This window comes from Buteo buteo, chromosome 21, assembly GCF_964188355.1.
Source record: "Buteo buteo chromosome 21, bButBut1.hap1.1, whole genome shotgun sequence".
Taxonomy (NCBI): domain Eukaryota; kingdom Metazoa; phylum Chordata; class Aves; order Accipitriformes; family Accipitridae; genus Buteo; species Buteo buteo.
Genome location: NC_134191.1, coordinates 21,272,967 through 21,295,528, shown reverse-complemented (window position 1 = coordinate 21,295,528; position 22,562 = coordinate 21,272,967). Strand labels below are relative to the sequence as shown.

The 22,562-nt window shown below is 41.8% G+C and overlaps 2 protein-coding genes across 5 annotated transcripts; one reads left to right on the top strand and one right to left on the bottom strand.

The window, feature by feature from the left end:
• Positions 1-385: 385 nt before the first annotated feature.
• On the bottom strand, positions 386-1,334 carry LOC142042521 (protein BTG1-like). Its single transcript, XM_075052534.1, has 2 exons — positions 1,171-1,334; positions 386-1,035 (listed from the first exon to the last, which is right to left on the bottom strand). The coding sequence occupies exons 1-2, from the start codon at positions 1,286-1,288 to the stop codon at positions 683-685; spliced, it is 471 nt and encodes a 156-aa protein (XP_074908635.1). The 5' UTR covers positions 1,289-1,334; the 3' UTR covers positions 386-682.
• A 7,604-nt stretch (positions 1,335-8,938) lies between these two features.
• ATRIP (ATR interacting protein) lies at positions 8,939-22,118 on the top strand. Of its 4 annotated transcripts, none has more exons than XM_075052551.1 (13): positions 8,939-9,399; positions 10,256-10,338; positions 11,867-12,037; positions 12,695-12,810; positions 13,025-13,185; positions 14,592-14,687; positions 15,489-15,618; positions 16,812-17,543; positions 18,191-18,333; positions 18,947-19,038; positions 19,950-20,033; positions 20,302-20,551; positions 21,921-22,118. In XM_075052551.1, exons 1-13 carry the CDS (start codon positions 8,994-8,996, stop codon positions 21,986-21,988), a joined length of 2,532 nt encoding a protein of 843 aa, XP_074908652.1. In that variant the 5' UTR covers positions 8,939-8,993; the 3' UTR covers positions 21,989-22,118. The 4 variants fall into 4 exon arrangements, with proteins under 4 accessions (XP_074908652.1, XP_074908651.1, XP_074908654.1 ...); XM_075052550.1 differs by having other exon boundaries at positions 10,253-10,338; XM_075052553.1 differs by lacking the exon at positions 19,950-20,033 and having other exon boundaries at positions 10,253-10,338.
• The last annotated feature ends 444 nt before the right edge of the window (positions 22,119-22,562 follow it).

The window sequence follows — 22,562 nt, the reverse complement described above, 5'->3', positions numbered from 1 at the left end:
CCTTGAAAGCAATGTAAAAAGCCTAGAGGAGAGAAAAAAACCCCACAAGTCAAAAGCAGTTTGAGCAAGTCTTTATTGTTCTACTCCAATAACTAGAAATTACAAGACAAACTAATTCCCCAATTCTTTTTGTCAAAATGTTGGGTTATGATGGAATCCAGCCGTCAAATAAATGCATGCTTTGAAAAAGGAAAAATAAGAGTTAATTTTGTGATTTGTGCCTTGCAGCCAAGCTTGAATGACCCTGAGAGAAGTCTGTGCAGACAAATCACTGGAAAGATTTATGTGCAGCTTGTTAGAACTGTTTCCCGCCCCCCTTCGTGTTATTGCTCTGCAAATTGAGGAATGTTTTAGCAAGTTCTAATCTTGTCTAAAATCCATCATAAAGAGTGCTACAATATTGCTTTTTATTACAAATAGGCGAAATTTCTCTGAAAATATAAATGTGTAAAACAATCAGCTGACTGTACAGTGCATTTACAGTACACAATCCAGAAAGTAACATGCAGTGAAAAGAACTGCTTTATACATTAGCCCTTGGCCACAAAGAACTTGGCAGTACTACTACAACTTGAATGCCTATAGGGTGGAAAGAAAACAATTAAAACCCAAAAATCTCAGTTACATCTAAGTTTACCGTGAGACTGGGATACATACAACATTGTACAAGGAGGAGTAATTTTTAGCTAGAAACCGTCATCATGTTGTAATTCTTGGAAGGGCTGGATCTGCCAATTCTCCACTCCTCCTTACAGCTGGTCCTGCTCTCCAGCGGCTTGGTCGCCTTCCCACCAGGCTGGGGACTTTCGTAAAGGATGCAGATAGACCCGTCTTCACCTATGCGATAGGACACTTCGAAAGGGTCGACCCAAAGAGTTAATTCGCTGGGTAAGAGCTGGAAGAGTCTCTCGTGGCTCAGTCCGATCATCCCCGCTGCCTTTCCTATCAAGGGGTCCATCTTATGGTTGATCCGAATGCACCGGTACCCGGAGCCCTTGGAGGGCACCAGGGGGAACCAGTGGTGCTTGTAGTGCTCTGCGGGAGGGAACAAAGAGCAGCTCGACCGCGGCCCCGCGGCCCCGCCGCGGCTGCGCTCCGCCGGACCCCCCGCGGCCGGGCCGGGGGAGCCGTCGTGTCCCCCGCACGCCCCCGCCCGCCGCCCCCGCTCACCGCGCAGCGCCTCCTGCAGGCACTCCCGGAAGCACCGCAGCTGCTCCTCGCCGATACCGCCGGCGGCCCGCAGGAGGCGGGTGACGAACGCCGCCGCCGTGGAGATCTCGGTCCTCATGGCCGCCCCGGCCGGCGCGCACCTCCCCGCCGCCGCCCCGGCCCGCTGCCAGCGCCGCCGCGCCCGCCCCGGCCCCGCCCCCTCCCGCGCCTCCGGCCAATGGCGGCGCCGCGCAACAGCCGCATCGCACGGCGGCGCCCCGCCCCGGCCCCCCGCAGAAGCGGGCGGGCCTCGGCCCCCATTGGCGGCGGCGGGCGCGGGGCGGGGCGGCCTCGGCGACGGCGCGCGGCCATTGGGCCGCCGCACGGGCCGGGCCGTGTTTGTTTTGTTGGCGGAGGGGCGGGGCCCGCCCGCCGAGGGGCGGGGCCAGGCGCGCCCCGCCCTCGCCCTGCCGCGGGAGAAGGCGGCGGGGCGGGGCCGGGCCGGGCGTCAACGCTCCCGGCCCGCGTTCCTGCTCCCGCCTCGGCCCGCGTTCCTCCTCCCGTGTCCCGGTTTCCTCCTCTTCGGCTCTTACTCACAGTCCAGCAGACCTAACAGGTTACATACGCGTTCCTGCCCGGGATTCCCCACGCTGACCGCGTTGTACTCGCATCCGCCCCATCCCTGACGGTCTTGCAGGCAGACGGGACGGTTATCCTGCCTTGCACCCCTTCCACTCTCACTTCTCACGACCCCGTTTGAGAAAAATCTGGAGATACCTCGGCATCTCTTCTTAGACCTACACCTCCAAGGCCAAGATGCTCTTACATGGCAAAACAACAAAGAAGTTTTAACAACATCCCCTCCTTATTTAGCTAAGCACTAAAGCAGTTTTCAGTTAGAGCAATGCAAAAAACTGCAGGTTATCGTCAGGAAAAGAGGTGGTCCAGAAAGCATCAGTTTTCTTTTGAAAGCCTGTTCACCTGCAAGGGGTTGGGAACACTTTAAGATACACACAAGAATCAAGTAAACTGAATTCAGCTTGGTGCACGAGCTACATCGTTAAATTTGCTGTCAGATGTTATTACAGCAAAAGGATAAGTCTTTGGCCTGTATTTAGAGTCCTGGAAAGATTTTGTTGTTAGAAATAAACACAAGCCTAATGCTTATTTGAGCATAAGGGCTGCCGTACATACATTGCACCACTTATCAAGCTTCCCCTTGGCAAGCCTGGTTTGCCCAAGAGCTCCAAACCAATAATCCTGTCCATAACCCACCAGGCTCACTTCCTCCACACAACTGCCAAGCGTCAGCCGAGTTTCAGGACAGCTTCAGGGATGTGGATACTGACTCAGCTGTGACCTTCCCACCTTCAGTGCAGCGACAATATTCTTCAGCTATTTTAAAGCTTTTAAAAAGTGGCTGTGTTGGGTATAGCCAAGACTCCCCAAGTTTACAAAAAAACTTTCTCTCTAGTTCAAAGACTAAAACACAAACTTGCCTCCCCCCCTCAACCTTGAAGTTCTGTTCACAAGCGATTCCTCTAATCACTTTTTTTTTCTCCACCCAAGAACAATGAGTAAGGTCAGGACTTAATCACCAGGACAGCCTGCAGTCATAACTGAACATACTTCTCCAAAAGCACTCTTCTTTGAAAAGTCCATACAATGCTCCAAGCATTTTTTTTTTCCTCCTTGCCTTATTTAAATACATCCTCCCCTTCACTGGTTTTGGGTCTTAAAGCCACTTCAGAGAAAAAAAAAAAAGTAGTACGTTGATTTCTTTATGCTGTTGGTTAGGTTCTAAGACTTCATATTTTCATTTGTTAAAACAAAGCTAACCGCTCCTTTATTCTTCTCCAAGGTCTGCCATATGCCAGAGAGCACCAGAGGACCCCTTCTTCAGAGGGATCTCACCTCTGAGGAAACCAAGTAGTATCTTGTTTTCCCAAATGCACATCTTAATCTTTTTCCCCTTTCTTGCCTGTCAGCTTTAAGAACCTGACATCACCTCTAGTTCAGCAGCTACAAAAGCCACACCCAGTGAATTAAAAGGAGAAAAAAAGCCTTTTCTGCAGACCTTTAAAAACTAGATCCTGTTTTACTACTATTTAGAGATTATCAGACAATATTTATTCATCAATAGAAGAGTGAAGAAAAAACTCAGCTGAGTGCTTTGGCTGTTACTAGCAACCAGCTTAACACAGGTTGAGAATTTACAGAACTTTCCCCAAACCTCTGTCCCTTTAATCCAAGGGTCAGAAATCATCAAAGCTGTAATAACAGGGGTAGAGGAGAACAGCTTGTGACAGAGCCAAACTTCATCCCACACAGGAAGGGTTCCCAGGGGAATGCCCAGTTACCTGCAATAGCAGGACAGACAGTTTGTTCATTAAACCATGAGCGAATTACAGTTCGCTCCCAAGAGTTTATTTTTGCTAGATTCTGCCATCTGGTATGTTGAAACAGTCAAATAAAAGCATCATTCCATTTACAGTTAAAACTTCTTCAGACTCATTCTGTTTGTAGAAAACTACTTCAAGAAAGCAAGTTCTTATCCAATTTGGACAAAATTATTTGTAACAGTATGACAGCATTAGAAGTCACATAGTGCCTCCTTACTTGATGTTACTCAATTAAGATGATTAAGAATTCTTGCCCTCCCTTTCCTTTAGTAGCAAGCAACAGGACCAAGACAGAAGGGCCGAGAACCTCAAATGACAAAACTGTAGACACCTGTCCAAAACTCAGATGCTACCACCTAGTTTGACAGTCCCACTTCACAGATTAACTAGAGTATAATTCCATATGCCATTTTGTAGCCTAACCAAAGAGATGGGGGGGGGGATATAAAAAAATTATCTTATTTCACCTTCTTTTCAAGAAATGACAGCAGATTTCTGTGCTTCCTTTTCCTCTCGCTCACAGCTGTTAGCACTAGACTACCTCCTCTCCTAGTCAAGTCTCCGGTCTGGATCAAGATGCTATTAGAACAAGTTTTCACTAAATTCGTTTGCATTTCAGTACCCCAAACTGTAGAAGTTAAGCTAAAAAAAAAATCTCTGCTGATACCTGGACATATCGGTCATCCAATTATTCCAGTCTTGTTTTATTCAGTATTTTAAGAACCAGAACACAAACCCCAACTCTCCAGCTTTGGAGATTTCACTAGTAAAGCTATCTAGGTACACATGGACTGTGTCACCCTACGTTTGATCAGACACAATCATCACTTGCTAGTTAAGTGAAGACAATAAAAAATAAAAAGAGTAAGCCTGCATTATTTGTTACTTGGTCTAGACCGTTATTGCTGCACAACAAAATTTTATCATTGCCTTAAGACAAGCTCGGGGTTTATCCTGCATCTTCTCTCAGGTGCTTATCTCTTAACACCTCCCCACCTTAGTCACACCCCTTCCCTTTCATCTGTGAAATACACACTTCCCCTACCATATCTACACTGCATGACTTCAAAGCCTCAAACACCCTGATAACACTACCACAAATGCAGCAAGACAGATCCATTAAAATAACAGACAAAGAAACAACACTTGCAACTGAAGAAACAACAATAACTGAAGTTATTAAATTCTTACTAGTATTCAGAATAAACATAACATTACTATCAACAGCACTAAGAACTGTACAAATCCAGACTTAATGCTTAATTATGCTAAAGAGCTTCCCCCTTCCAGGCTGCATATGCCCATATGAACATACACACAAATCCCCAATTATATGCAGACTGACTTTACTCTAAGTCAGTCAGACAAGGTTCTGCTAAAGCCAAGATAGATACCAAGGGATCTGGTTTTAGCTCACTTGCAGGAAAACTTCAGTGAAGATCAGAGTAGAAAAGCTTTCTAAGCAAACAAATGAAAGGTAGTTAAAAATACTGCAAGAGTAAAAAGTTAATGTTATAACACTGCTAGCACAGATTAATGCTCACTAGATTGAGGTCTGGCACCTGGATCCACCAGTCCTGAGTAGAACATGCAATTGAAATAAGAAGATAAGAAGGTCTGGCTATAAAAATAAACAGATGCCACAGTTGTCAGGTAATGTTGAAGTTGCACTTTGATTTCTTCTATTCTCCTTGTCGAGTTTCACATTTAAGGCTCAATGTAAGCAAATCACAGAAAGACAGACAAAAAAAAAAAAAAATCAGTAGATAATAACTATTTGACTTTCATCTCCCTGCCAGAAAACAGTACCACAGGCAGTAGTATTTAAAACAAACTGGGAAGGGTTCATCAAGAAACTAGTTATTTGTTAATTATTAAGCTAACCATTTATATAAATAGGCTGTTTTAGGGAGTACTGAGGGTTCCAATAACACAGCACTGGAGATGGTAATTAAACAACAATTTGGAAACACTGTACCAGCACAATTTAGCAGTAGCCACTGAAATATGTTATTTCTCATTAGAAAGAAATTTTAAGTACTCATACACAGAGGAAAAAACCTCAAGCTTCTAGGTTTGGTTGCTTTGGTTTTTTCCCCCTTTTGCTGGAAGATTTCTATGGCTTTGAGAGTTGAGAAGCCTCAACACGCAGACAGCAGAAGCAGGTAAGTTACCACTGCTGTTGAGAATGGTTAGGATTAATAGCCTTGCTTAGCATTAGAAACTAAAGTAGTGGAAGCCTTAGGCTGCAAGAGCTGACCAAGAGTAAACTTTTTGATAAAGCTAACATTGCAAATACAAAACTGAAACCAGCAGATGCAAGCAGAATGAAGAAGAAAAGGACCAACGAACAATTCCAAGGGAATGAGGTAATTTTAGAACAAGGCCAGCCCAGTGACCAAGAAAACCAATAAGAAATCAAGAGACCACCCACCAGAATTAAGTGATTGTATTTGGGGATTGGGTGATGAGTGGTACATTCTGGGAAATCTGTCTGTAAAGGTGTAATAGGGGTGCACAATCTGCAGTAGGGATCCATCTTCAGAGGCACCCAGCTCAAGCTGCTTTGCATGTCAGCTAAATAAACCACTTATTTACTCAGCAGACTAGCAACTTGTCTTCTTCAAGCAGGAACCCAGGGCTGAGCCCTGCTGAGGGGTGCATCTGCATAATCCACATCATTCCCAACATGGACTATATAGCAGCTGCCTATTTCCTGCAACAACTACCATACCTATAACATATTTTCACAAAGAATTTTTCAGCTCATCAACTCAGATTTACTTTGTTGTTATTCTGTTCATCTACAAGTCATATCTCTCTACCAGGAACACCTAAAGTAGAGGAAAACAGAGTCAGCATCTTGGTTTATCTTGTTAAAAAGAAAGTATGTGCAAATATTCTACCATTCCATTTTTCCTCAACTTCAGCTAGAGGAAGAGGAGAATGTAAAACTGAAGCTATATCACTTATACAATATATTGTTATTTAAAAGTAGTAATAATAAAAAAATAGTAAAGTTAGCACACACCTATTGACTTATCAAAAAGAAGTTAGCATTAAGACTAAGAAAAGTCTCAATCAAGTTCCTTTTAGATTACTTAAATTAAGCTCTCATACATGTCTCTACAAACAGATAGTTGAAACAGAGCACTAGAACCTGAAAGAGGAGGTTTTAGAGTAAAACCAAAACTGCTTGTTTTATTTATCTAGTAGAAGCATCTCTAAACATAATAAAACAAACCCATTCTTAAAAGCAAGAGCCACCTTTTCTTTATTGCTAGACTACAGAAACAAACATTATGTTACCACTACAAAGAATAAAAAAGAATAAATTTCTAAACACAAATAATGGTACCTTCAATGATTTAAGCATCAAATCCCTCCATAATTTCCCCAGTTTGGTACACCTATTAATACAAGACAGCTTCTTAGAAAAACAAAATCTTAAGCCAGCACCCCAAACCTAAAGCAATAGAAGTATTGTCCCCTCTGAGACTGCCCCTTTTTTATGCACCTCTACTGACCAGATGCAGCTGCCCTGCCTGCTTAAGTTCAGAGGGATCACCTACTGTTGCTTTAGCAGAGAAGCTGGGATGAGACAGCACAGCTGAGAACACTAAGCCTCAGGGCTTTCTTTTGGCCTTACTGGCTGATCACAGGCTACTGCTGCTTATGCCAGAGGGAAATGGAGACATGAACAGGAGGCATCAGAATTCTCTGATGGAATTGGAAACATGTCATACTAAGAGCACAGTGTTTTTCACTTAAAGACCACCAAGTGATGTGTAAACCAATTTATAGCCCTGAAAATTGTTACTAACCCTGTTTTAAAAATGTACTGCAAGACTACTGTCTAGTCTATGCTTAAGTTTATCAACATAGCTGTGACCTCACACCCACCTCAGTTATACAGAGCCTACATCAGCTGGAAAGTATATTTTTCAATCCACTCTATACAGCTTTTAAAAACAGACTAAGACATGATTACAAAAGCAAGTTAATCCCGGTAAATTAACAGCAAGCTTTTAGTACAGAATTTTTGCAAATATTGCACTGCCGTGACACTTATCTCTTACTGGTCCCACTTCATTGGAAAAAAACCCCACAAAAATAACCTATTTAAGATCCTATTTTCTTTGCTAAAGCAACTAAGCATTTAGCCAGTAAAGAATACATTTGCCAATGATTTAGCAGAGCAAGTGAAAAATTACTCTGATTACTACCTTTGCAGTAATACTAATGAGGGCAAATATTACGGGACAAAGGGTCTTTTTCTAATGGGCTGTTCTATAGACTTAAGTGTTAGATTAGGAGTGCAATTAAAAAAAAAATAAAAAGGACAAATTTTGAGGACATAAAACCCCTTTGAGTCCGCAACAGAAAATGAGAGTACGTGCTTTCTGGTCTTCATGAGTATGAGTTTGTCGAGTAAAAATAATTTCCTTTCCTTAACAGTCTTGTGCCTCATATTCCCATGGGGTACAAGCAACTGCGTGCCACTGTGCATACGCAGTCTCACGTTCTTCTGCAGCTACCACAGGACGTCCTCACAAAGAAAGGATCAAGAATACAAACGGCCTGCCAGGACAACAGCCGGGATCCGCATTTGTCCAAGTATCTGGCTAGTCTCTGTGAGCCTGCGCCAGCGAGGTAAGAGCACTGTCCCCAAGAGAGCTGAAGGCAGCAGAGCTGGCCCCGTCCGACAGTTGGCAGTGCCACGACCGTGCACCGGCGCACACCGGCAGGATGTGGCACTGGCTCCCTCCAGCACCTCACCTGGCGCCATCCTGCCACCAAAAACCCCAGGGCACCGGCGCGGCCACGCCACGGGACAGGCCAGCCGGCACGCGGGCTGGCTGCCAGCAGCCCGCCAACCCTGCCCTGCAGGGTCTGTATGCCGTGACATCAGCAGGTGCTGCTCGTGACATCACACTCCTGGCCCTGCGGCCCTGTGGCAGCCGGCACCTGTGACGCTACGTGAGGCCTGGCCGCCTCGCGTGACGACACCCGCCCAGGTGCCAGCGCCACCGCACCGCCACCCGGCGCCTGGCCTTCCGTCAGTAGGCCAAGCCCTCACCACGGCGTGCTATGACATCACCCGCTAACGGTCTGACGTCAGCAGCCCTTTCCCTCCCTGTCCGCCGCCGCCGCCAACCGCCCCGCTCGCGCCCGCTCGCGCCCGCCCGCGCGCCGCCGGGCCAATCAGCGAGGCGCTTGCAGCGCGGGTCGCCGCGGCCAATCGCGGGGACGCTTATGGGCGCCTGCGCGCCGGCGCTGGGCTCGATCCGCGGGGGCCGCCGTCGGTCCGCCGGCTGCCCCATTGGTCTGAGGGAAGCCCTGCCCGCCGGTGATTGGTGGGCGGCGCGGCGCGCGGGGGGCGTGGCCGGGCCGCGGCCGGCGGCGCCTGGGCCCGGCGGCCGTTGCGGTGCGGACCCCGCCATGGCGGCGCAGCCCCCGCTCGTGCCGCGGAAGCGGAGCGGCCCAGAGCCGTGCGTGGCGGGCTGGGCCGGGACCGGGACCGGGACCGGGTCTACCCCCCCGGCCGCGGCGGGCCGCAGCGGCGGCGCCCTGGAGAACGGCTTCCCGCCCCACAAGCGCCCCAGGAGCTCGGGGGCGGCCGGGCCCGAGGAGGGGCCGTCAGACCCCTTCGGGGACAACGACGACTTCACGGCGGACGACCTGGAGGAGATCGACATCCTGGCTTCGCAGGCGCTGTCGCAGGAGGCGGCCGCCGCCACCCTCCCGAGACACGCGTGGGCCGCCTTCGGAGCGAGCGGCGCCGAGCGGCGGGCGGCCGCGGGGCAGCCCCGGGGCATCGCCCCCGCCGCGGGGAGGAGGCCGAAAGGTGCGGGGCGGCCGGGCGGGGGAGGGCGGTTGGGCCTCGGCGGCGGCGGCGCGGGGGGTTCGCTGCAGCCCGCGCAGGTCTCGGTCGTCACCCCGGCTGGGAATTGCGTGGGGCTGACCCTCCCGGCTCCGGGAACGTGGCGGTGGGACGGCGAGTGCCCGGAGGGCTGGTCGAGGCCCGCAGCGCCGAGTTGACGGGAGCGGGAACCGCTCGTTCTCTGGCGGGGGGCGCCTGAGGTGGGCGACTGCCCCTTCGGCCCGCTCCCGAAAACGGGCCCCGAGTGCCGCCCACTTGCAGCAGGATTTACCTCTTGTTCATGGTGTCGTGCGTGCTGGCTACCGGATTTTTTTCCTTTTCCTAACCGTTAACTTCCACCAGGAAGTGCATCACGCGTCTCACATTAGCAGTTGACTTTCAGGCGTACTTTGAGAAAGCAGGCAGGACACGGGGCTTCGCTCACACTGAAGTATGGAGGGCTTAAATCCTCTCGGTACGCTTGAGCAATGCTAACAGTTTGTAATCTCTCCAGGTCACAAAGTTTCCAGTTAACCCTTACTTGTGGCAGGGTGCAGTAGCTAAAATTATCTGGGAGGAAATGCTTGCACTTACTGTTTCAAGATGTTAGAAATGTTGGGGGGGAGGGTTTTCTTCTCCGTTTCAAGGATCGATGCAGGAGCTCTAAAAATGTTACTGTGGTGATTAGGTGCGTGCAGTTTATCTGTTTGTAGTGACAGTATAAATATCAAGATATTCAGACCTATGTAATGCTAAATAGCAAAACCTTGATGTTAGGTCGTCAGTGATATACATGCATCACCCGTGCTTCAGAACAGATCTTGGCTTTTTTCTGCAGCAGCAAGCAGTACAGAAGATAGTCTGATGAGAGATACATTCCAGTTTGAAGTACTGCAAACACAGCATGAAGAAATTAAACAGAAGGTTAGCAATATCTTCCCCTCCCCCTTAAATATCACATTTTTTCACAGGGCTAACTGAAAGGTGGTATAAGTTCAGTTCCAAGTATTTCATTCTGATCAAGTTGATTAGTAATCTTTGAAATCCATGGATCTGTGAAAAGCATCGTACTAGAAACAGCTCTAGTAATATTAAGAGTGAAAGCAATATTTAATTTCTTGGCCATTTCAGATTAGCAAATGCTAGTTTGTCAGTTTTACTTGTTTCCTGTCAAATCGATTCTCCTCTGTCCTGTCAGCTAGTCACCAAGAGCTGTTTGGGGCAACTTAAAGATTTAAGAAAGTAAAGTGATATTTGTGCTATGTTACTTTACCTGCTGATGATCCCTTATGGAAAGATACTATGGGGAAGAAATAGGTGTGGAAAAGAAGGTACAAATGCCATACCAACTCCATCCTTTTTTGGCAGACAGCTTAGGAAGAATATAAGACCTGAGCAAGTTTATGACGATATTTTACCAGAGTCATCTTTTAGCCTCTGGTAAAATTTCAGGTAGGTACTTCCTGATCCAGAAGTATTATACATGTATTTAATATTCTATAGTGTATTTTTTTAAACGCTTGTGTATTTGGTTTTGGATACCTTTTTAGTGTGAAAAAGGTCCGCAGCTTACCAACACAATTGTGTCGGGAAATTTCTTTGATTTTTATTTTGAACTTTGCACCTAGTGATTTTCAGTGGATGGGTCTTGGCTGTTAACAAGAGGCATTAAACAAGGAATAACTTGTGCATGGCACTCACACCTCCATAGACCTTTGTTTCCTCACAGTTGTGCTTTCTCCCAGGTGGGAGGGTCCTACCCTATTTACTTTTCTCTCCTCACCCTTACCTCTGTTTTCTGAATCTTTTCCAGTTCTTTTATATCCTTCTTTATTGGGGAAGCTCCTACCTGTAAACTGCATTCAACGTGAGGGTAAACCATAATTTTACACAGTGGTGTAGAGGTGTCTTTCTGCTTTTTTCCTCCATGCTTGTCTAACTCATTTATTATCTTTCCAAAGTCTTGTCTCCGAGGGTAATGGCTGTTCAGAAAGCATTTGAGACTATATAGGTCATGAAGATACTGCCTGGGGGCGGTAGCTTGTCTTAGGACAGCGTGCTTGTTGGCTGCTATGCTAGATGAAATATAGTTAAATTATCATTTTTATCATCTGAACAGTGAATAAATCATTGATGTGTGTGACTCGAATACTTTTCAAAAAAGACCATAATCACAGAGAAGGGGAAAGAGAAGAATGGTCTCTGACAGATACCAGGATGGTATATGAAGACGTGCCTTTGCTGTCATTTTATAATTCTGTTAGAGAAAAACGGATCTGAGCCTGATTTAATCAGAAAAAGATGAGAAGCAACATTGCAGAATTTCTGAACTGGGTTACGGGAGCATTTTTCTCCCTAGAAAGTATAAATATATCTAATTTTCAACCACATAATGATATAAATACATACTTTTGGTTATATACATCCTTTAATGGAATTCATCTGTTTGCAGCTGAAAGAAATGCAGGATGAAATTCTTACTAAAAATGGAGAAATTAAAATTTTACGTGACTCAATGCAGCAGATGGAGTATGCTATGGAGGAACAGAAAAGATCATACATGCTATTGGAACAGCAGAAAACTCAGACCTTAAGTGAAAAAGAAAAAGAGTTCTCCAAAAAGGTTTGTAAATATGTCAATTACCTGCACATCACATGCAGCAGCTAATTGTATGACTTAATGATGTCACAGACCATCTAGTCAAAGGAAGAACATTTGTGTGAAATTTCCAAATGATGAATGCTTTTATTTTCTTATCTAGAAGAAAGCATTTATAAGAACTTACTGAGGGTTTTCTTCTGCAAAAATAAAAGAGTAAAATTCAAGTAGTAGAGATTTTCATTTACTTGTTGCTTTTTTTAAGCAATCCCAAGAACATTGAAATTGGAATGTATTTTAAAGTGGAAAAAAGTGACAGGATATGCTTTATGACTCTGATCAGATTGCTATTCCTGTTGCAGTCATCTTTCTGAAAGCCCTGAAGAGGACAGTGGCTGCTTTTGTCCTGTCTACTCTGCAGTTCACAGCCTCAGTGTAGTCATGCTCTGCGTGACACTTGGTCTGTCTTAACGAGTCATATGCTTCTTGCCTGAAGTTGTGGCACTTGGTTCTAAGATAGTATTAATTGGACTAACATACCTAAAAATGGAGATCTTGTGCAGAGTTCACAGTAAGTAGATGGTAATCTTGAAATCTTACGGTAATTCTAGTTGCTCTGCAGTTATAACACCTCTAAATTATTCAGTAACAGTAAAACTGTCTTTTTAATTCCTTTTTCAGTTACTGTCATTACAGTCAGAGTTGCAGTTCAAAGATGCAGAAATGAATGAATTAAGGACACGACTTCAGAACTGTGAAAGAAATAAACATGTTACTCAGACGGTTTTAATGCCAAGGTAGGAGTTGTCTTTAAAAAATACAACCAAAAAAGTCTGTTGACCTTTATGGAATTTGCTCAAAAAGAGCCTTCCTTGTATCTGTGACAGAAATGCAAAGAGTTTATAGTGAAGTACCTTTAAAACATCAGTGTAAAAAGATCCTTGTTTATTGCTTAATAAAATAATTACAAAAGAAATACGGATTCATCTAAGTGTTTGATTTTTATTTTAGCCCTAAAAAGAATCTTGCGATACAAGTGAAATCAGAAGGATGTTCTCCACAGCCTGGAAAAAGATCTTTTCCTACAAAGGAATCCTTCAATGCTGAAATGTCCGCTAGACCATCGTGTTCTTCAGGAAATTTGATAGCCCCAGCTACTCTGATCAAAGAAGGTAAACCCATATACAATTTGCAACATTTTTAGCTGCATATGAACATTCTGCCTTAGATAAGGATTTTTGTACTATGTGACTGAACAGTTTCAGTAAGTTCACTGTAGAGGAAAAACAAGTATTTGTTTGATTTCGGTTTTGCTTAAATTTCTTTCCATTTTATACCAATTGGCTTTAAATAGCTATGACTCAAATTTGCATCAAGATCGTTTTAATTCACACCTTGGTAATGCCTGTATACCAGATGCCAAGATGTCAATGATGAAGCAGCTATTTATTATGTGATGAACTAAAATATCCAAATTGTTAATCTGCCTCTCTCACTGAATAAAGAAGAACAGGAAATAATTTCCCTATTTCTTGAATCACTCTGCTAGTCAGTTAATGCATTTTTGGTATTCTTGTGGTTTTGGCTTTAAAGCTGACCTTTTGGGGTATTTTATTTTAAAAGGTACGTATTTAGCCGTATTGAAAGAAGCAACTGAAACAGTATACTCATTTCCTCTTTTATGTGTAGGGCAGTAATTCTCACAACATTGTATCTTGAAATTCCTTGAATAAAGCTTAGGAAATGAATATATGCATGTATTTGAAGATTGCTATAATATGAAACAAGAAATGGTGGTTTTTTATAGCAGCTGACTGCCATGTTTCCAATAGGAAATAACAAATGGAAGAAATCTGGATAACATCAACTAATCCTTACAGGAAGAGTCATGAAAAATCTGAGATGTTACTGTCAGTTATGGTATTCAATCTGAAACCAAATGGGCAGTATGAACTCCATCAAAAAGAAAAATACAGTAGCCTTAAAGCAGTAGTATGGCTATTCTTTTAGCCTCCCAACTGTTTGTTTGTTATGGTAAAAACACTCAATATGCCCATTCATTTGAAAAACACACTTGGTTGTCTTCTGAACCCTGCAAGGTGTTTGGCTTCAGTTTAGCTAGTAACTGTGACATACATAGATGATTGGAAGACTATGAAATGCTCAACTTCTAGAGAGAGAGAGAGGGTTTGTTTGTTTGTTTGAAGAATTTTATGTTGATTTTTAACTAATGTCATGTAAATCTCTGCTACTAGTGGGAATTCAACTTAAGGTATTGTTTTTTTCTAAAAGAAAAGTTGCGAGCAATAGCAGTGAACAACTTGTAGAACATCTGACAGTAAAGGTGAAATTTTATTCACTTTTCTAATTTATTTTGGGGAACAATTCTACTTGCATCACAGCTCTTAACCATTGTTTGACGTATCTGAGTTAGACCAGTAAAAACCATTTGTCTTGTATACAGTCTGTGTACTTAACTATATAACAGCTATGGCTAACTGAATGTGTGTAAAGGATAGGTACATATACATAAGCAATGTAGTTCTCACATTAGACTCATAATTACTGTTTGTTTTAGACAGTAAGATAACCCATCCTGAAGTTTTATCCATGAAGCGTGAAGCAATGGGAAAAAACTGTTCCTACAACTCTGTACCTAAACGAAACACACGAGGTAACTTAATTCTGTTAATGCAGAAATAGTGAGCATTTCTGAGGAACAGCTCAGATGCCTTTACTAAGCAGTGTCATGCTGAGGAGCCTGCTACGTACAATGCCACTGCACAAAATAGTGGTGTTCAGTTCGCTGCTTTTTGCTTTGAATATTGTGATTTTTGCAGTAAAACATTTCAGATTATATTATTATTTTGTATCATAACAACATTCTTATGTTGCTACTCTATTTATAAAGAAAAAAGTTTGCCTGGGTTTTGCTTTGTGGAAGGGTGTGGATCAAGAAGCATCTTATTACAAGGCTGGTTCTTTCAGTATTAACATATTATGCTTTTTATTGTAAACTGATACAAAAACAGGAAAAATGTACTTTTTTTTTTTTTAATTAAGGTAAAAACAATAAAGCAACATTTACCACAGTCAACACCAGGAAGTCTTCAGGGTACTATTTTATTTACAATTCAGAATAGAATTGCATCACGTAATTTTAATGTCTGGACTGGAGCATGGAGGGCAAGTCATCAGGATAGTTGGGATATACTATCATTTGGCTTAAGCTATTTTGCTAATAAGGGATTGTAATTAAAATATCTCTAAATATAATTTGGTTAATATTTAAATCATATCTTAAATCAATTTTTCTGAAAATCATTCTCTTGCAGAGAAAGATTTGTAATGAAAAAATTGAGGTTGACAGCACTATAAATAAGGCTAATCTTTTGAAATATTAATTTGTTGTTGTTGTTGATGTTGCAGTTGATGGTAAAGCTACTCCAAAGACAATTATGTATCCTTTTATTAGGTTCTATCTTACTAAATGCACTGATGAAGCAGCCCATTGTGCCTGGGTCATTACTAGGACTCTGCCACCTTCTTAGCAGTAACTCTGAGCCTCCACCTGGAGCTGTATTGCAGCCTAACTATTTGGATAGGTAAGTTTTATATTTTTTTGTTAAACTGTATCTGACATGTTCTTAGTATAGTGGCATTCTCTGTACTAAGAAATGCTTATTCGTGTAGGATAGCTCATTCCTTGTGTTAAATGCTGTTTTGGTTAGGCCATTTAATGAAAAATTTGGAACATTCTGCATCTTTGATTATCAATCTTTGATTATCATAGATACTAGACAGCGGAACAACACTAAGAGATAAACTAGGTTAATTATGTATTAGGGGAAGGCACAGAAATGTGTTTTGTAAAACCTGGGAGTGACTGTTAGCAGCTGCTGTTGTTAACCACTTAAGGACATAAAACTTGTATTGCAATTAGGGAAGCATTTAAACACGATCATGAGTTAAGTGGGAAGAAAATCTTGAAAATGTTGTCAAGAGAGCAGTAGGCTTTATATCTTCAAAGTCTAAACTATGTTCAATTTGTAATGTACAGTTTATGTGTAATGTTCCAAGATATATTTATAGTGACCAGTAAAGCATTTTAAATATGAATATTTGATATAAATTATAATCAATTTTCACTTTAAAGAATAAGCCTGTAGCTCCTGAAATATCTTTGCTTTCCTGATATGTTATTTTGTTAGTAATTCTTGTCTTCTGTGGGTTCATAGCAAGGCTCGTGTCTCATTACCCTTGCCACTTACGCAAGTAGAGGTGGTGCGTTTGGCCTTTGTAGCTGTAGTTTGACTAGTTTAAGAGCTGAACTCTCTCATCGCTGGCCAAGAAAACAATTTTTTATTGCTGTTGTAGTCCTTTAAAGGCCCCTACATATTACAGATCAGTAATGTACAGATACCATTCTTCCCAGAAGCTACCAAATAACATCGGGGAAGATAAGAATATATCATAGGTTATGAAAAGCATGAAATTGGAAAGCCAAGGTTTGAAATGTAGTTTCAGACAATGCCTTATAGTGAGCTGCTGAAGTTACTCAGCTGTAAGCTCTTGACTACTTTAACAAGACCTAGGAATGCTTTGAAATTGCTCTTCCATGCAGGTATCAGGGAGTAGGATTCCCCCCCCCCAATTTAAGTTTTATTTTGGGAACAGACATCTCTTATTACTCTAGCCTTTCTATTATTTGATTCAGAATATGGGTAACTCAAATTTCAACTATGTTCTCTGCCTTTTCTTGTGAAGTATTTCACTTCTTTTAATTTTATTTGGATAGAAAGTCCACACAACTACCCAGCAGCAGGACAACTCAAGAAGAAACTGCACCTCTTGTATCCCTGCGAGAAGCTCAAGAACTTGCAATAACAGGACTGAACTTGATTGCTATGGACGAAGGATTATCTGAAGGAAGCCCAACAGAAAGCCGGACAGAGTTCTCACACCTCACACGCTGCAAGATCCGAGGCGCTGTGCATCTCTTGCCCTTGGTAGAACACCATATTGGTGCATACTGTCAAGCTGTACAATTGGCGGTCAAGTCAGTCAATGGCTCTTGTGGAAACCATTCAGCTGTTTCTTCCAGAACCAACACAAATATGGGGTCAAGTAAGGAGGACTTCAGGTTGTCTCTTGAAGAAACTACAGTTATATCACTGGGTATTCTTTATTATTTGGCGTTTTATAGCTGGGATGTTGTTCACACATTGCTATCTACTGAAGTGGAAAAAAGTTCTGCTGCTGGAGATGAACAGGTTTCCAAGATGGACAAAAATGTGCTGTGTGATAATCAGTGTGATAATAAAGAAGATACCAGGACACAAGGAGGGCTGCCTGTAGCTCCACAGGATGCTCCCAATAACGATCGAGCTCAACATTCTTTGTTTAAAAAGCTGCTTCAGGTTTTAGGTTTTTCTGCTGCAAGAGGCTCCCAAACTGATAGTATACTGAACCAAAGCCTAAAAGTTTTGGTGAAATTAGCTGAAAATTCAACAATGGACTTACTAATAAAGTAAGTCAGTAATAGCTTTAAAATTATTTCAGACTGTTGTTTAGCAATTTTCATTCTCCGTTGAAACTAATTTGTGCAGATGACAGTAGAATTTTTGACATGTATGAGGGAATATCACATTTCTCAGATCACCTTTGAGAAGCAGTTGAGGGATCTTTCTACTGCCTCTGCTGCTAATGAATGTGATAATCGCCTCCAATCAGTAACAAGATTTGGTTATGATATTTATATGAAGCAGATGCTGTTGTCTCATTCCATAGCTGTCACTTGAAAGTGAGAAAACTTCTTAAGGCCATATGCAGTTGATCAGAATATCTATACCATTCATTTGGGTTTTTTTTTGTGACTGCTGGGAGATGCATAATGAAAGAAAGCACAAGGTCTCATTCTGGTAGGTAAAATGCCACTCTCACACATTTCATCTGCTAATGGTCTAATATACACAACCGTAGTATGAATTGCAGACTGACTGCCAAATGTAACTGAATATGTCTTTCAGTATACTTTGTGTTTATGACACGTAAGTTGAGATCAGATAGGTTTTGAATGGCTAAAAAGGCACAAATTACAATGCTGTGTACAAGAAAGAGTGTATTTTCAACTTGTCAGTGCATTTCCCATTTCTAACTCTGAGTTTTGTTTTGAAGTTTTCAGCACTTACTGAGTAGCCAGATACTGTTCCATTGTCTGTGTCCAGAGACTCCTTTGCCTGCTGTCCTTTTGACCGTGAGACTGTTGTGTATTCTTGCTCAGCACCACGCGTTAGTTGCTCAACTTTGTTCTCATTCAGGTAAAAGACTGCATAACACAGAGACTGTTATCAGTTGAATGTTGGCATGATGAAAAGTAATGAAACAGGCCTTGCTCCAAGATGTTAAAACCCCAAAAGGCAAAAAGCCTACATTATTACTTGAAAACTTGTTTTTTTTAGTGCAGTGTTTCAGTTATTGTTTGAAGAGTATTTTGTCTTGTGGTATCTGTCTACATACAGTGCTTTTGCTACCCATGTGGATATTTAAAACTACTTGCCAGATTAATATTTATTTTATTAAAGACTGATGAGGAAAAAAAGGCTTTTGAAGAGATTTGAAGTTTAATTTATCTATGCTCATGACACTGTTGAGTTTAGGGATTCCAGTACTCTGCATGACAAATAGCCTTTGTCCAGTTCCTTATGAATGAAGTAGGACAGTATTACCACAAATGCATATATACAGTTTAGGGATGCTAGTTTCTTCAGCACTGCGCAAGATGTCTGAAGTAAAGCAAGAAGTTGAGCCTGTATCATGTGTCCCAGGATAGCTCTCTATGTATTTTCTGAAATGCTTTCTTGTGTGACAAGACTAATTTTTGTCATAAACAATTGACTAGTTGGGAAAAGAACAAAGTCATCTCTGTTTCAGACACCTGCCTTCTTCTTGCACTGTACATGTATATTACATCAAGACCAGATAAATCAGCATCTGAAATGCTTTGGCTTCAGCTGGAACAAGAGGTAACTACAGTTGTTTGTTCATATGCTTTTTCCTGCTATTTCCAGCTGGGGGAGTGGGAGGAGCAGGTCAATGCACAAATTTTCCAAAAGCAAGCTCTTTCTCCAGCTGAAATAGAACACAAAGTATTGGCTTGCAGTAAGGGATTACGCTGATTTTAAGAGTAGCTGCTTGAAACTGAATCAGTAACTATTCTTAAAGAGAACATCAGTCATAATAGTCATAGTTAAGTCACTGAAAAAGCAAGAAAGATCCTAGGATGGCTGTAAATGTTCAACATCAAGCTTTATTTTGCTTTTAAATTGATAGAGGAGTAAAAGGAAGCAAGATCTATGATTCATTTTGATCATATTAATTACTTCTAAACTGTATCACATGAGTTATTACATATAAAAGTCAGTCTGTAGTGACTTAGAATTATATTCATTGTATTCAGTGGAACTGCTAGCTTGCTGTATAATAGTCATGATTATATATAGGAAGAACAGCTTTTGAACTTAATTTGTATTGTTTGTACTGACAGTGGTAACTTGTTTGAGGTTCTATTATTTGCTCCACCTCTGCTCTCATTTGAAAGAATTCTGAACCATTTTCATTATCCCCCCATCTACATTGTTATATTAAGTGTAAACATGTTTGTATGGAAAAAATTAAGGCCCACTGCATCTTGTTAGCCTTTCTTATCAGAAAGTTTGAAAAGGTTTCTGTGCGAGGCAAATTCGAGGTCTGCAAAGTTTTACAGGGAAAAAAACTTTTAACAATTTTTGGGGGTCAAAACCATCAACTGTTAAAGAAACCCAGTGTTTGAAACTAGTAATGAAATATTTCTGCCTCCCTTTATTTGGAGCTTAATTGTTTGATAATTCTGCAGAACCCTAGTACTTATTACGCAATCTGTGTGGTTTTGTAATAGACAGTTAGACTCCTGACAAGGTGTATGCGGTGTTCCAGTCCAGCGGTTTTATTACCTGGTACAGACTGCCAATGTAATCTTGAGGTACGTCACTATAAGAGCTGAATTTAATCTACTGAGAATTTAAAGGTATTCAATGCTGAAATAGCTTTTTGCCCCTTTTTTTAGCTACAATGAAACAGAAGTATACTGTACTTTAAGGGATGCCACCTTCTAGGAAGGTTGCTTTTGCTGTTTAGAAAATATTCTGAAATTTGGAAGTTTGAAGAGATTAATCAGTAAAAGTTCATAATGAAATAAGTCTTCTACTACTGTAACTTTGTTTATTGAGGCACTTTTTCTCCTCTTGCAGGTGGTTAAGGCACTAATTATAATGTTACATAGACAGTGGATGAAGATTAGAAGATCTGAGAACAGTTTGTCTGCATATAAGGAACAAATTATTCAGTTTTTACGGGATGCTGTTTTACTCTTACACAGCCTCTCTCAGAAAGATAAACTGTTTCATGAACACTGTTTGGAAGTTCTCCATCAATATGACCAAGCCATGCCAGGTGTAAGAGCCATTCTCAAAAAGACTCAAAAACTGAGTGCCTGTGAAGGTAAAACAAGTCAAATGATAATGTTGGCTTTTTTTCCACGCTGTAGAAATAGAAATTCCACTTCTGTCCCTTTCCTCATTTAACAAGTACCATGTACCAAACACCATGGATGTTTGTTGCTCAGACCTCTGAAGGCAGTCCATAGTCTAGTGCTTCTCAATCTTCCTTGTACTGAATCACTACTCTACTATTCTTCTTCAATAGTTGTATCTTTTTCTTCTCTCTGTAGAAATATGCCCCTCCTATCTGGTGAAACAAAATCCTATATTCCAGCTCTCTTTAGTAGAACAATCTGCACTACGTTACCTTATTTAAAAAAAAATAAATCATTATTCCATGTCTCCAACTAGCATTACACCTTTGCTCTGCAATTGTTACACACTGACACCCCCCCACCCTGCATCCTTAACATCTCTCTTCCTCTTCCCTCTTCTACCCCCAACCTTCCTCCATTAGCCCAAAAGCTCCTCTAGCCCATGTCCATCAGGACTTGCCCCTTGCTTTGCATAATTCTGGTGTCCCTTTCCTGGAGACTGCTAATCTCATGAAATTGCCTCTCCTCCTCGTACTTTGATGCCATTTCTTCATTTGCTCATGGCATTATTTACATGCATGTTGTAGAGCTGATGTGAAAATTGTGCTCTTATGTCAGTCTGTGGTTTGCTACAAGGTACCAGACAAGGCATCTGGTCTTATTCAGAGCTGGAGTGATAAATCCTTCATTGTTGGTGTACATATTGCATCAGTAGGGCAGGTCATGCAAGCATGGCACTATTAGTTACAGTGAGTTTTCTGGAGATGCTAAACAGCGTGCCATGTATTTGTTCTAGTCTGATTGCTTAGAGTGTCCCAAGGTTTTCTAGAACTTTGCCAACACCTTGCCTAGTTATGCTTGGGAATGGACCAAAACAGTGTAACAGCTTGTGATGGTGGGGATGGTGGTGCACATGTGTCCTTGGAAACCTATAGTTAGCTTTCAGGTTCTTCTTTTAAAACACAAAATACTATGCTTTTGTCCTAGTTACTTTTTAAAAGTAGTTAGCAAAAATGAGGTTTTAAATTTAGTAAGTAGTCAGAACTAGCTGCAAAATAACAAAGTGCCCTTTACTGTTTTTCCACTAATACATAAATTTAATTGACTGCTCAAGATAGTTCTCTCCTTTAATGCCTTTTTAGGCATTAAAAATAAGATGGGGAGAAGTTTGTATGACAAAACACTTATCTAAAGACCTGTTTCCATGGAACCTTGAAAAAGGATATTTGCTGTAGCCTTCTACAGTCACTATGCAAATGGATACCAGCTATAATTGTACTCTGTATCAAGTAGAAAAATAACTTTCTGAAACATGATTTTTTGTTGTTGTTGCAGAGCTGATTTTGGATGAATTGTATCCTCCTGAGCCAGAAGCAGAAGACCAAGGAATGGATTCCAGCTAGCTAACATCTAGAAGAGATCTCTGTCCTTCCTCATCTAAATCATAATAATCATTGCCAGTGTAAATCTGAAATTTAAATTGTCTATTTTAAGTGATTATATAAAGATTGCACTCAAATGCAGCACAACTAAGACACATTTCTTTGTTGTGATTTTATTTAAGTGCCACCTAAACGTAGCTGAAAACCAATTTTGATCTAAGAATTATACTGCATGTACTGTTTTGCTGTGCAAAACCACTCAATGACTTATGACTGGTTCTGTTTATGAATTTAATCCTTTATGAAATTGCTGTGAATGGAATGGAAATTTCACTGTGTTCTCCATTTTACTGTGACTGCAGCTGAATTTATGATGCTGAATGTGCTTAGATGTTTGGGATCACTGTGTTCATATGAAAGTGTTTTGAACACATTTGTTTCTTTTGCAGCTGTAACACTTTCTTGCTTGACTTCCAAAATTTTCATGTTGATATTAGTAAATAGTTTACTGTGATTTAAAAACCTTACTACAAATAACTTATAGTTGGCAGTTCAGTTCTGAGCAAGAAATTCAAAGCTCTGTAATCATCACCCG

What these genes read in the sequence shown, in the direction of transcription:
- LOC142042521 (XM_075052534.1), bottom strand. Translation starts at nt 1,288, where the DNA reads ATGAGGACCGAGATCTCCACGGCGGCGGCGTTCGTCACCCGCCTCCTG. An exon ending in CCTGCAGGAGGCGCTGCGCG is followed by an intron (nt 1,036 to 1,170) that starts GTGAGCGGGGGC and finishes TCCCTCCCGCAG; the next exon opens with AGCACTACAAGCACCACTGG.
- ATRIP (XM_075052550.1), top strand. Translation starts at nt 8,994, where the DNA reads ATGGCGGCGCAGCCCCCGCTCGTGCCGCGGAAGCGGAGCGGCCCAGAG. An exon ending in CAGACGGTTTTAATGCCAAG is followed by an intron (nt 12,811 to 13,024) that starts GTAGGAGTTGTC and finishes TTTTTATTTTAG; the next exon opens with CCCTAAAAAGAATCTTGCGA. An exon ending in AGCTACTCTGATCAAAGAAG is followed by an intron (nt 13,186 to 14,591) that starts GTAAACCCATAT and finishes TGTTTGTTTTAG; the next exon opens with ACAGTAAGATAACCCATCCT.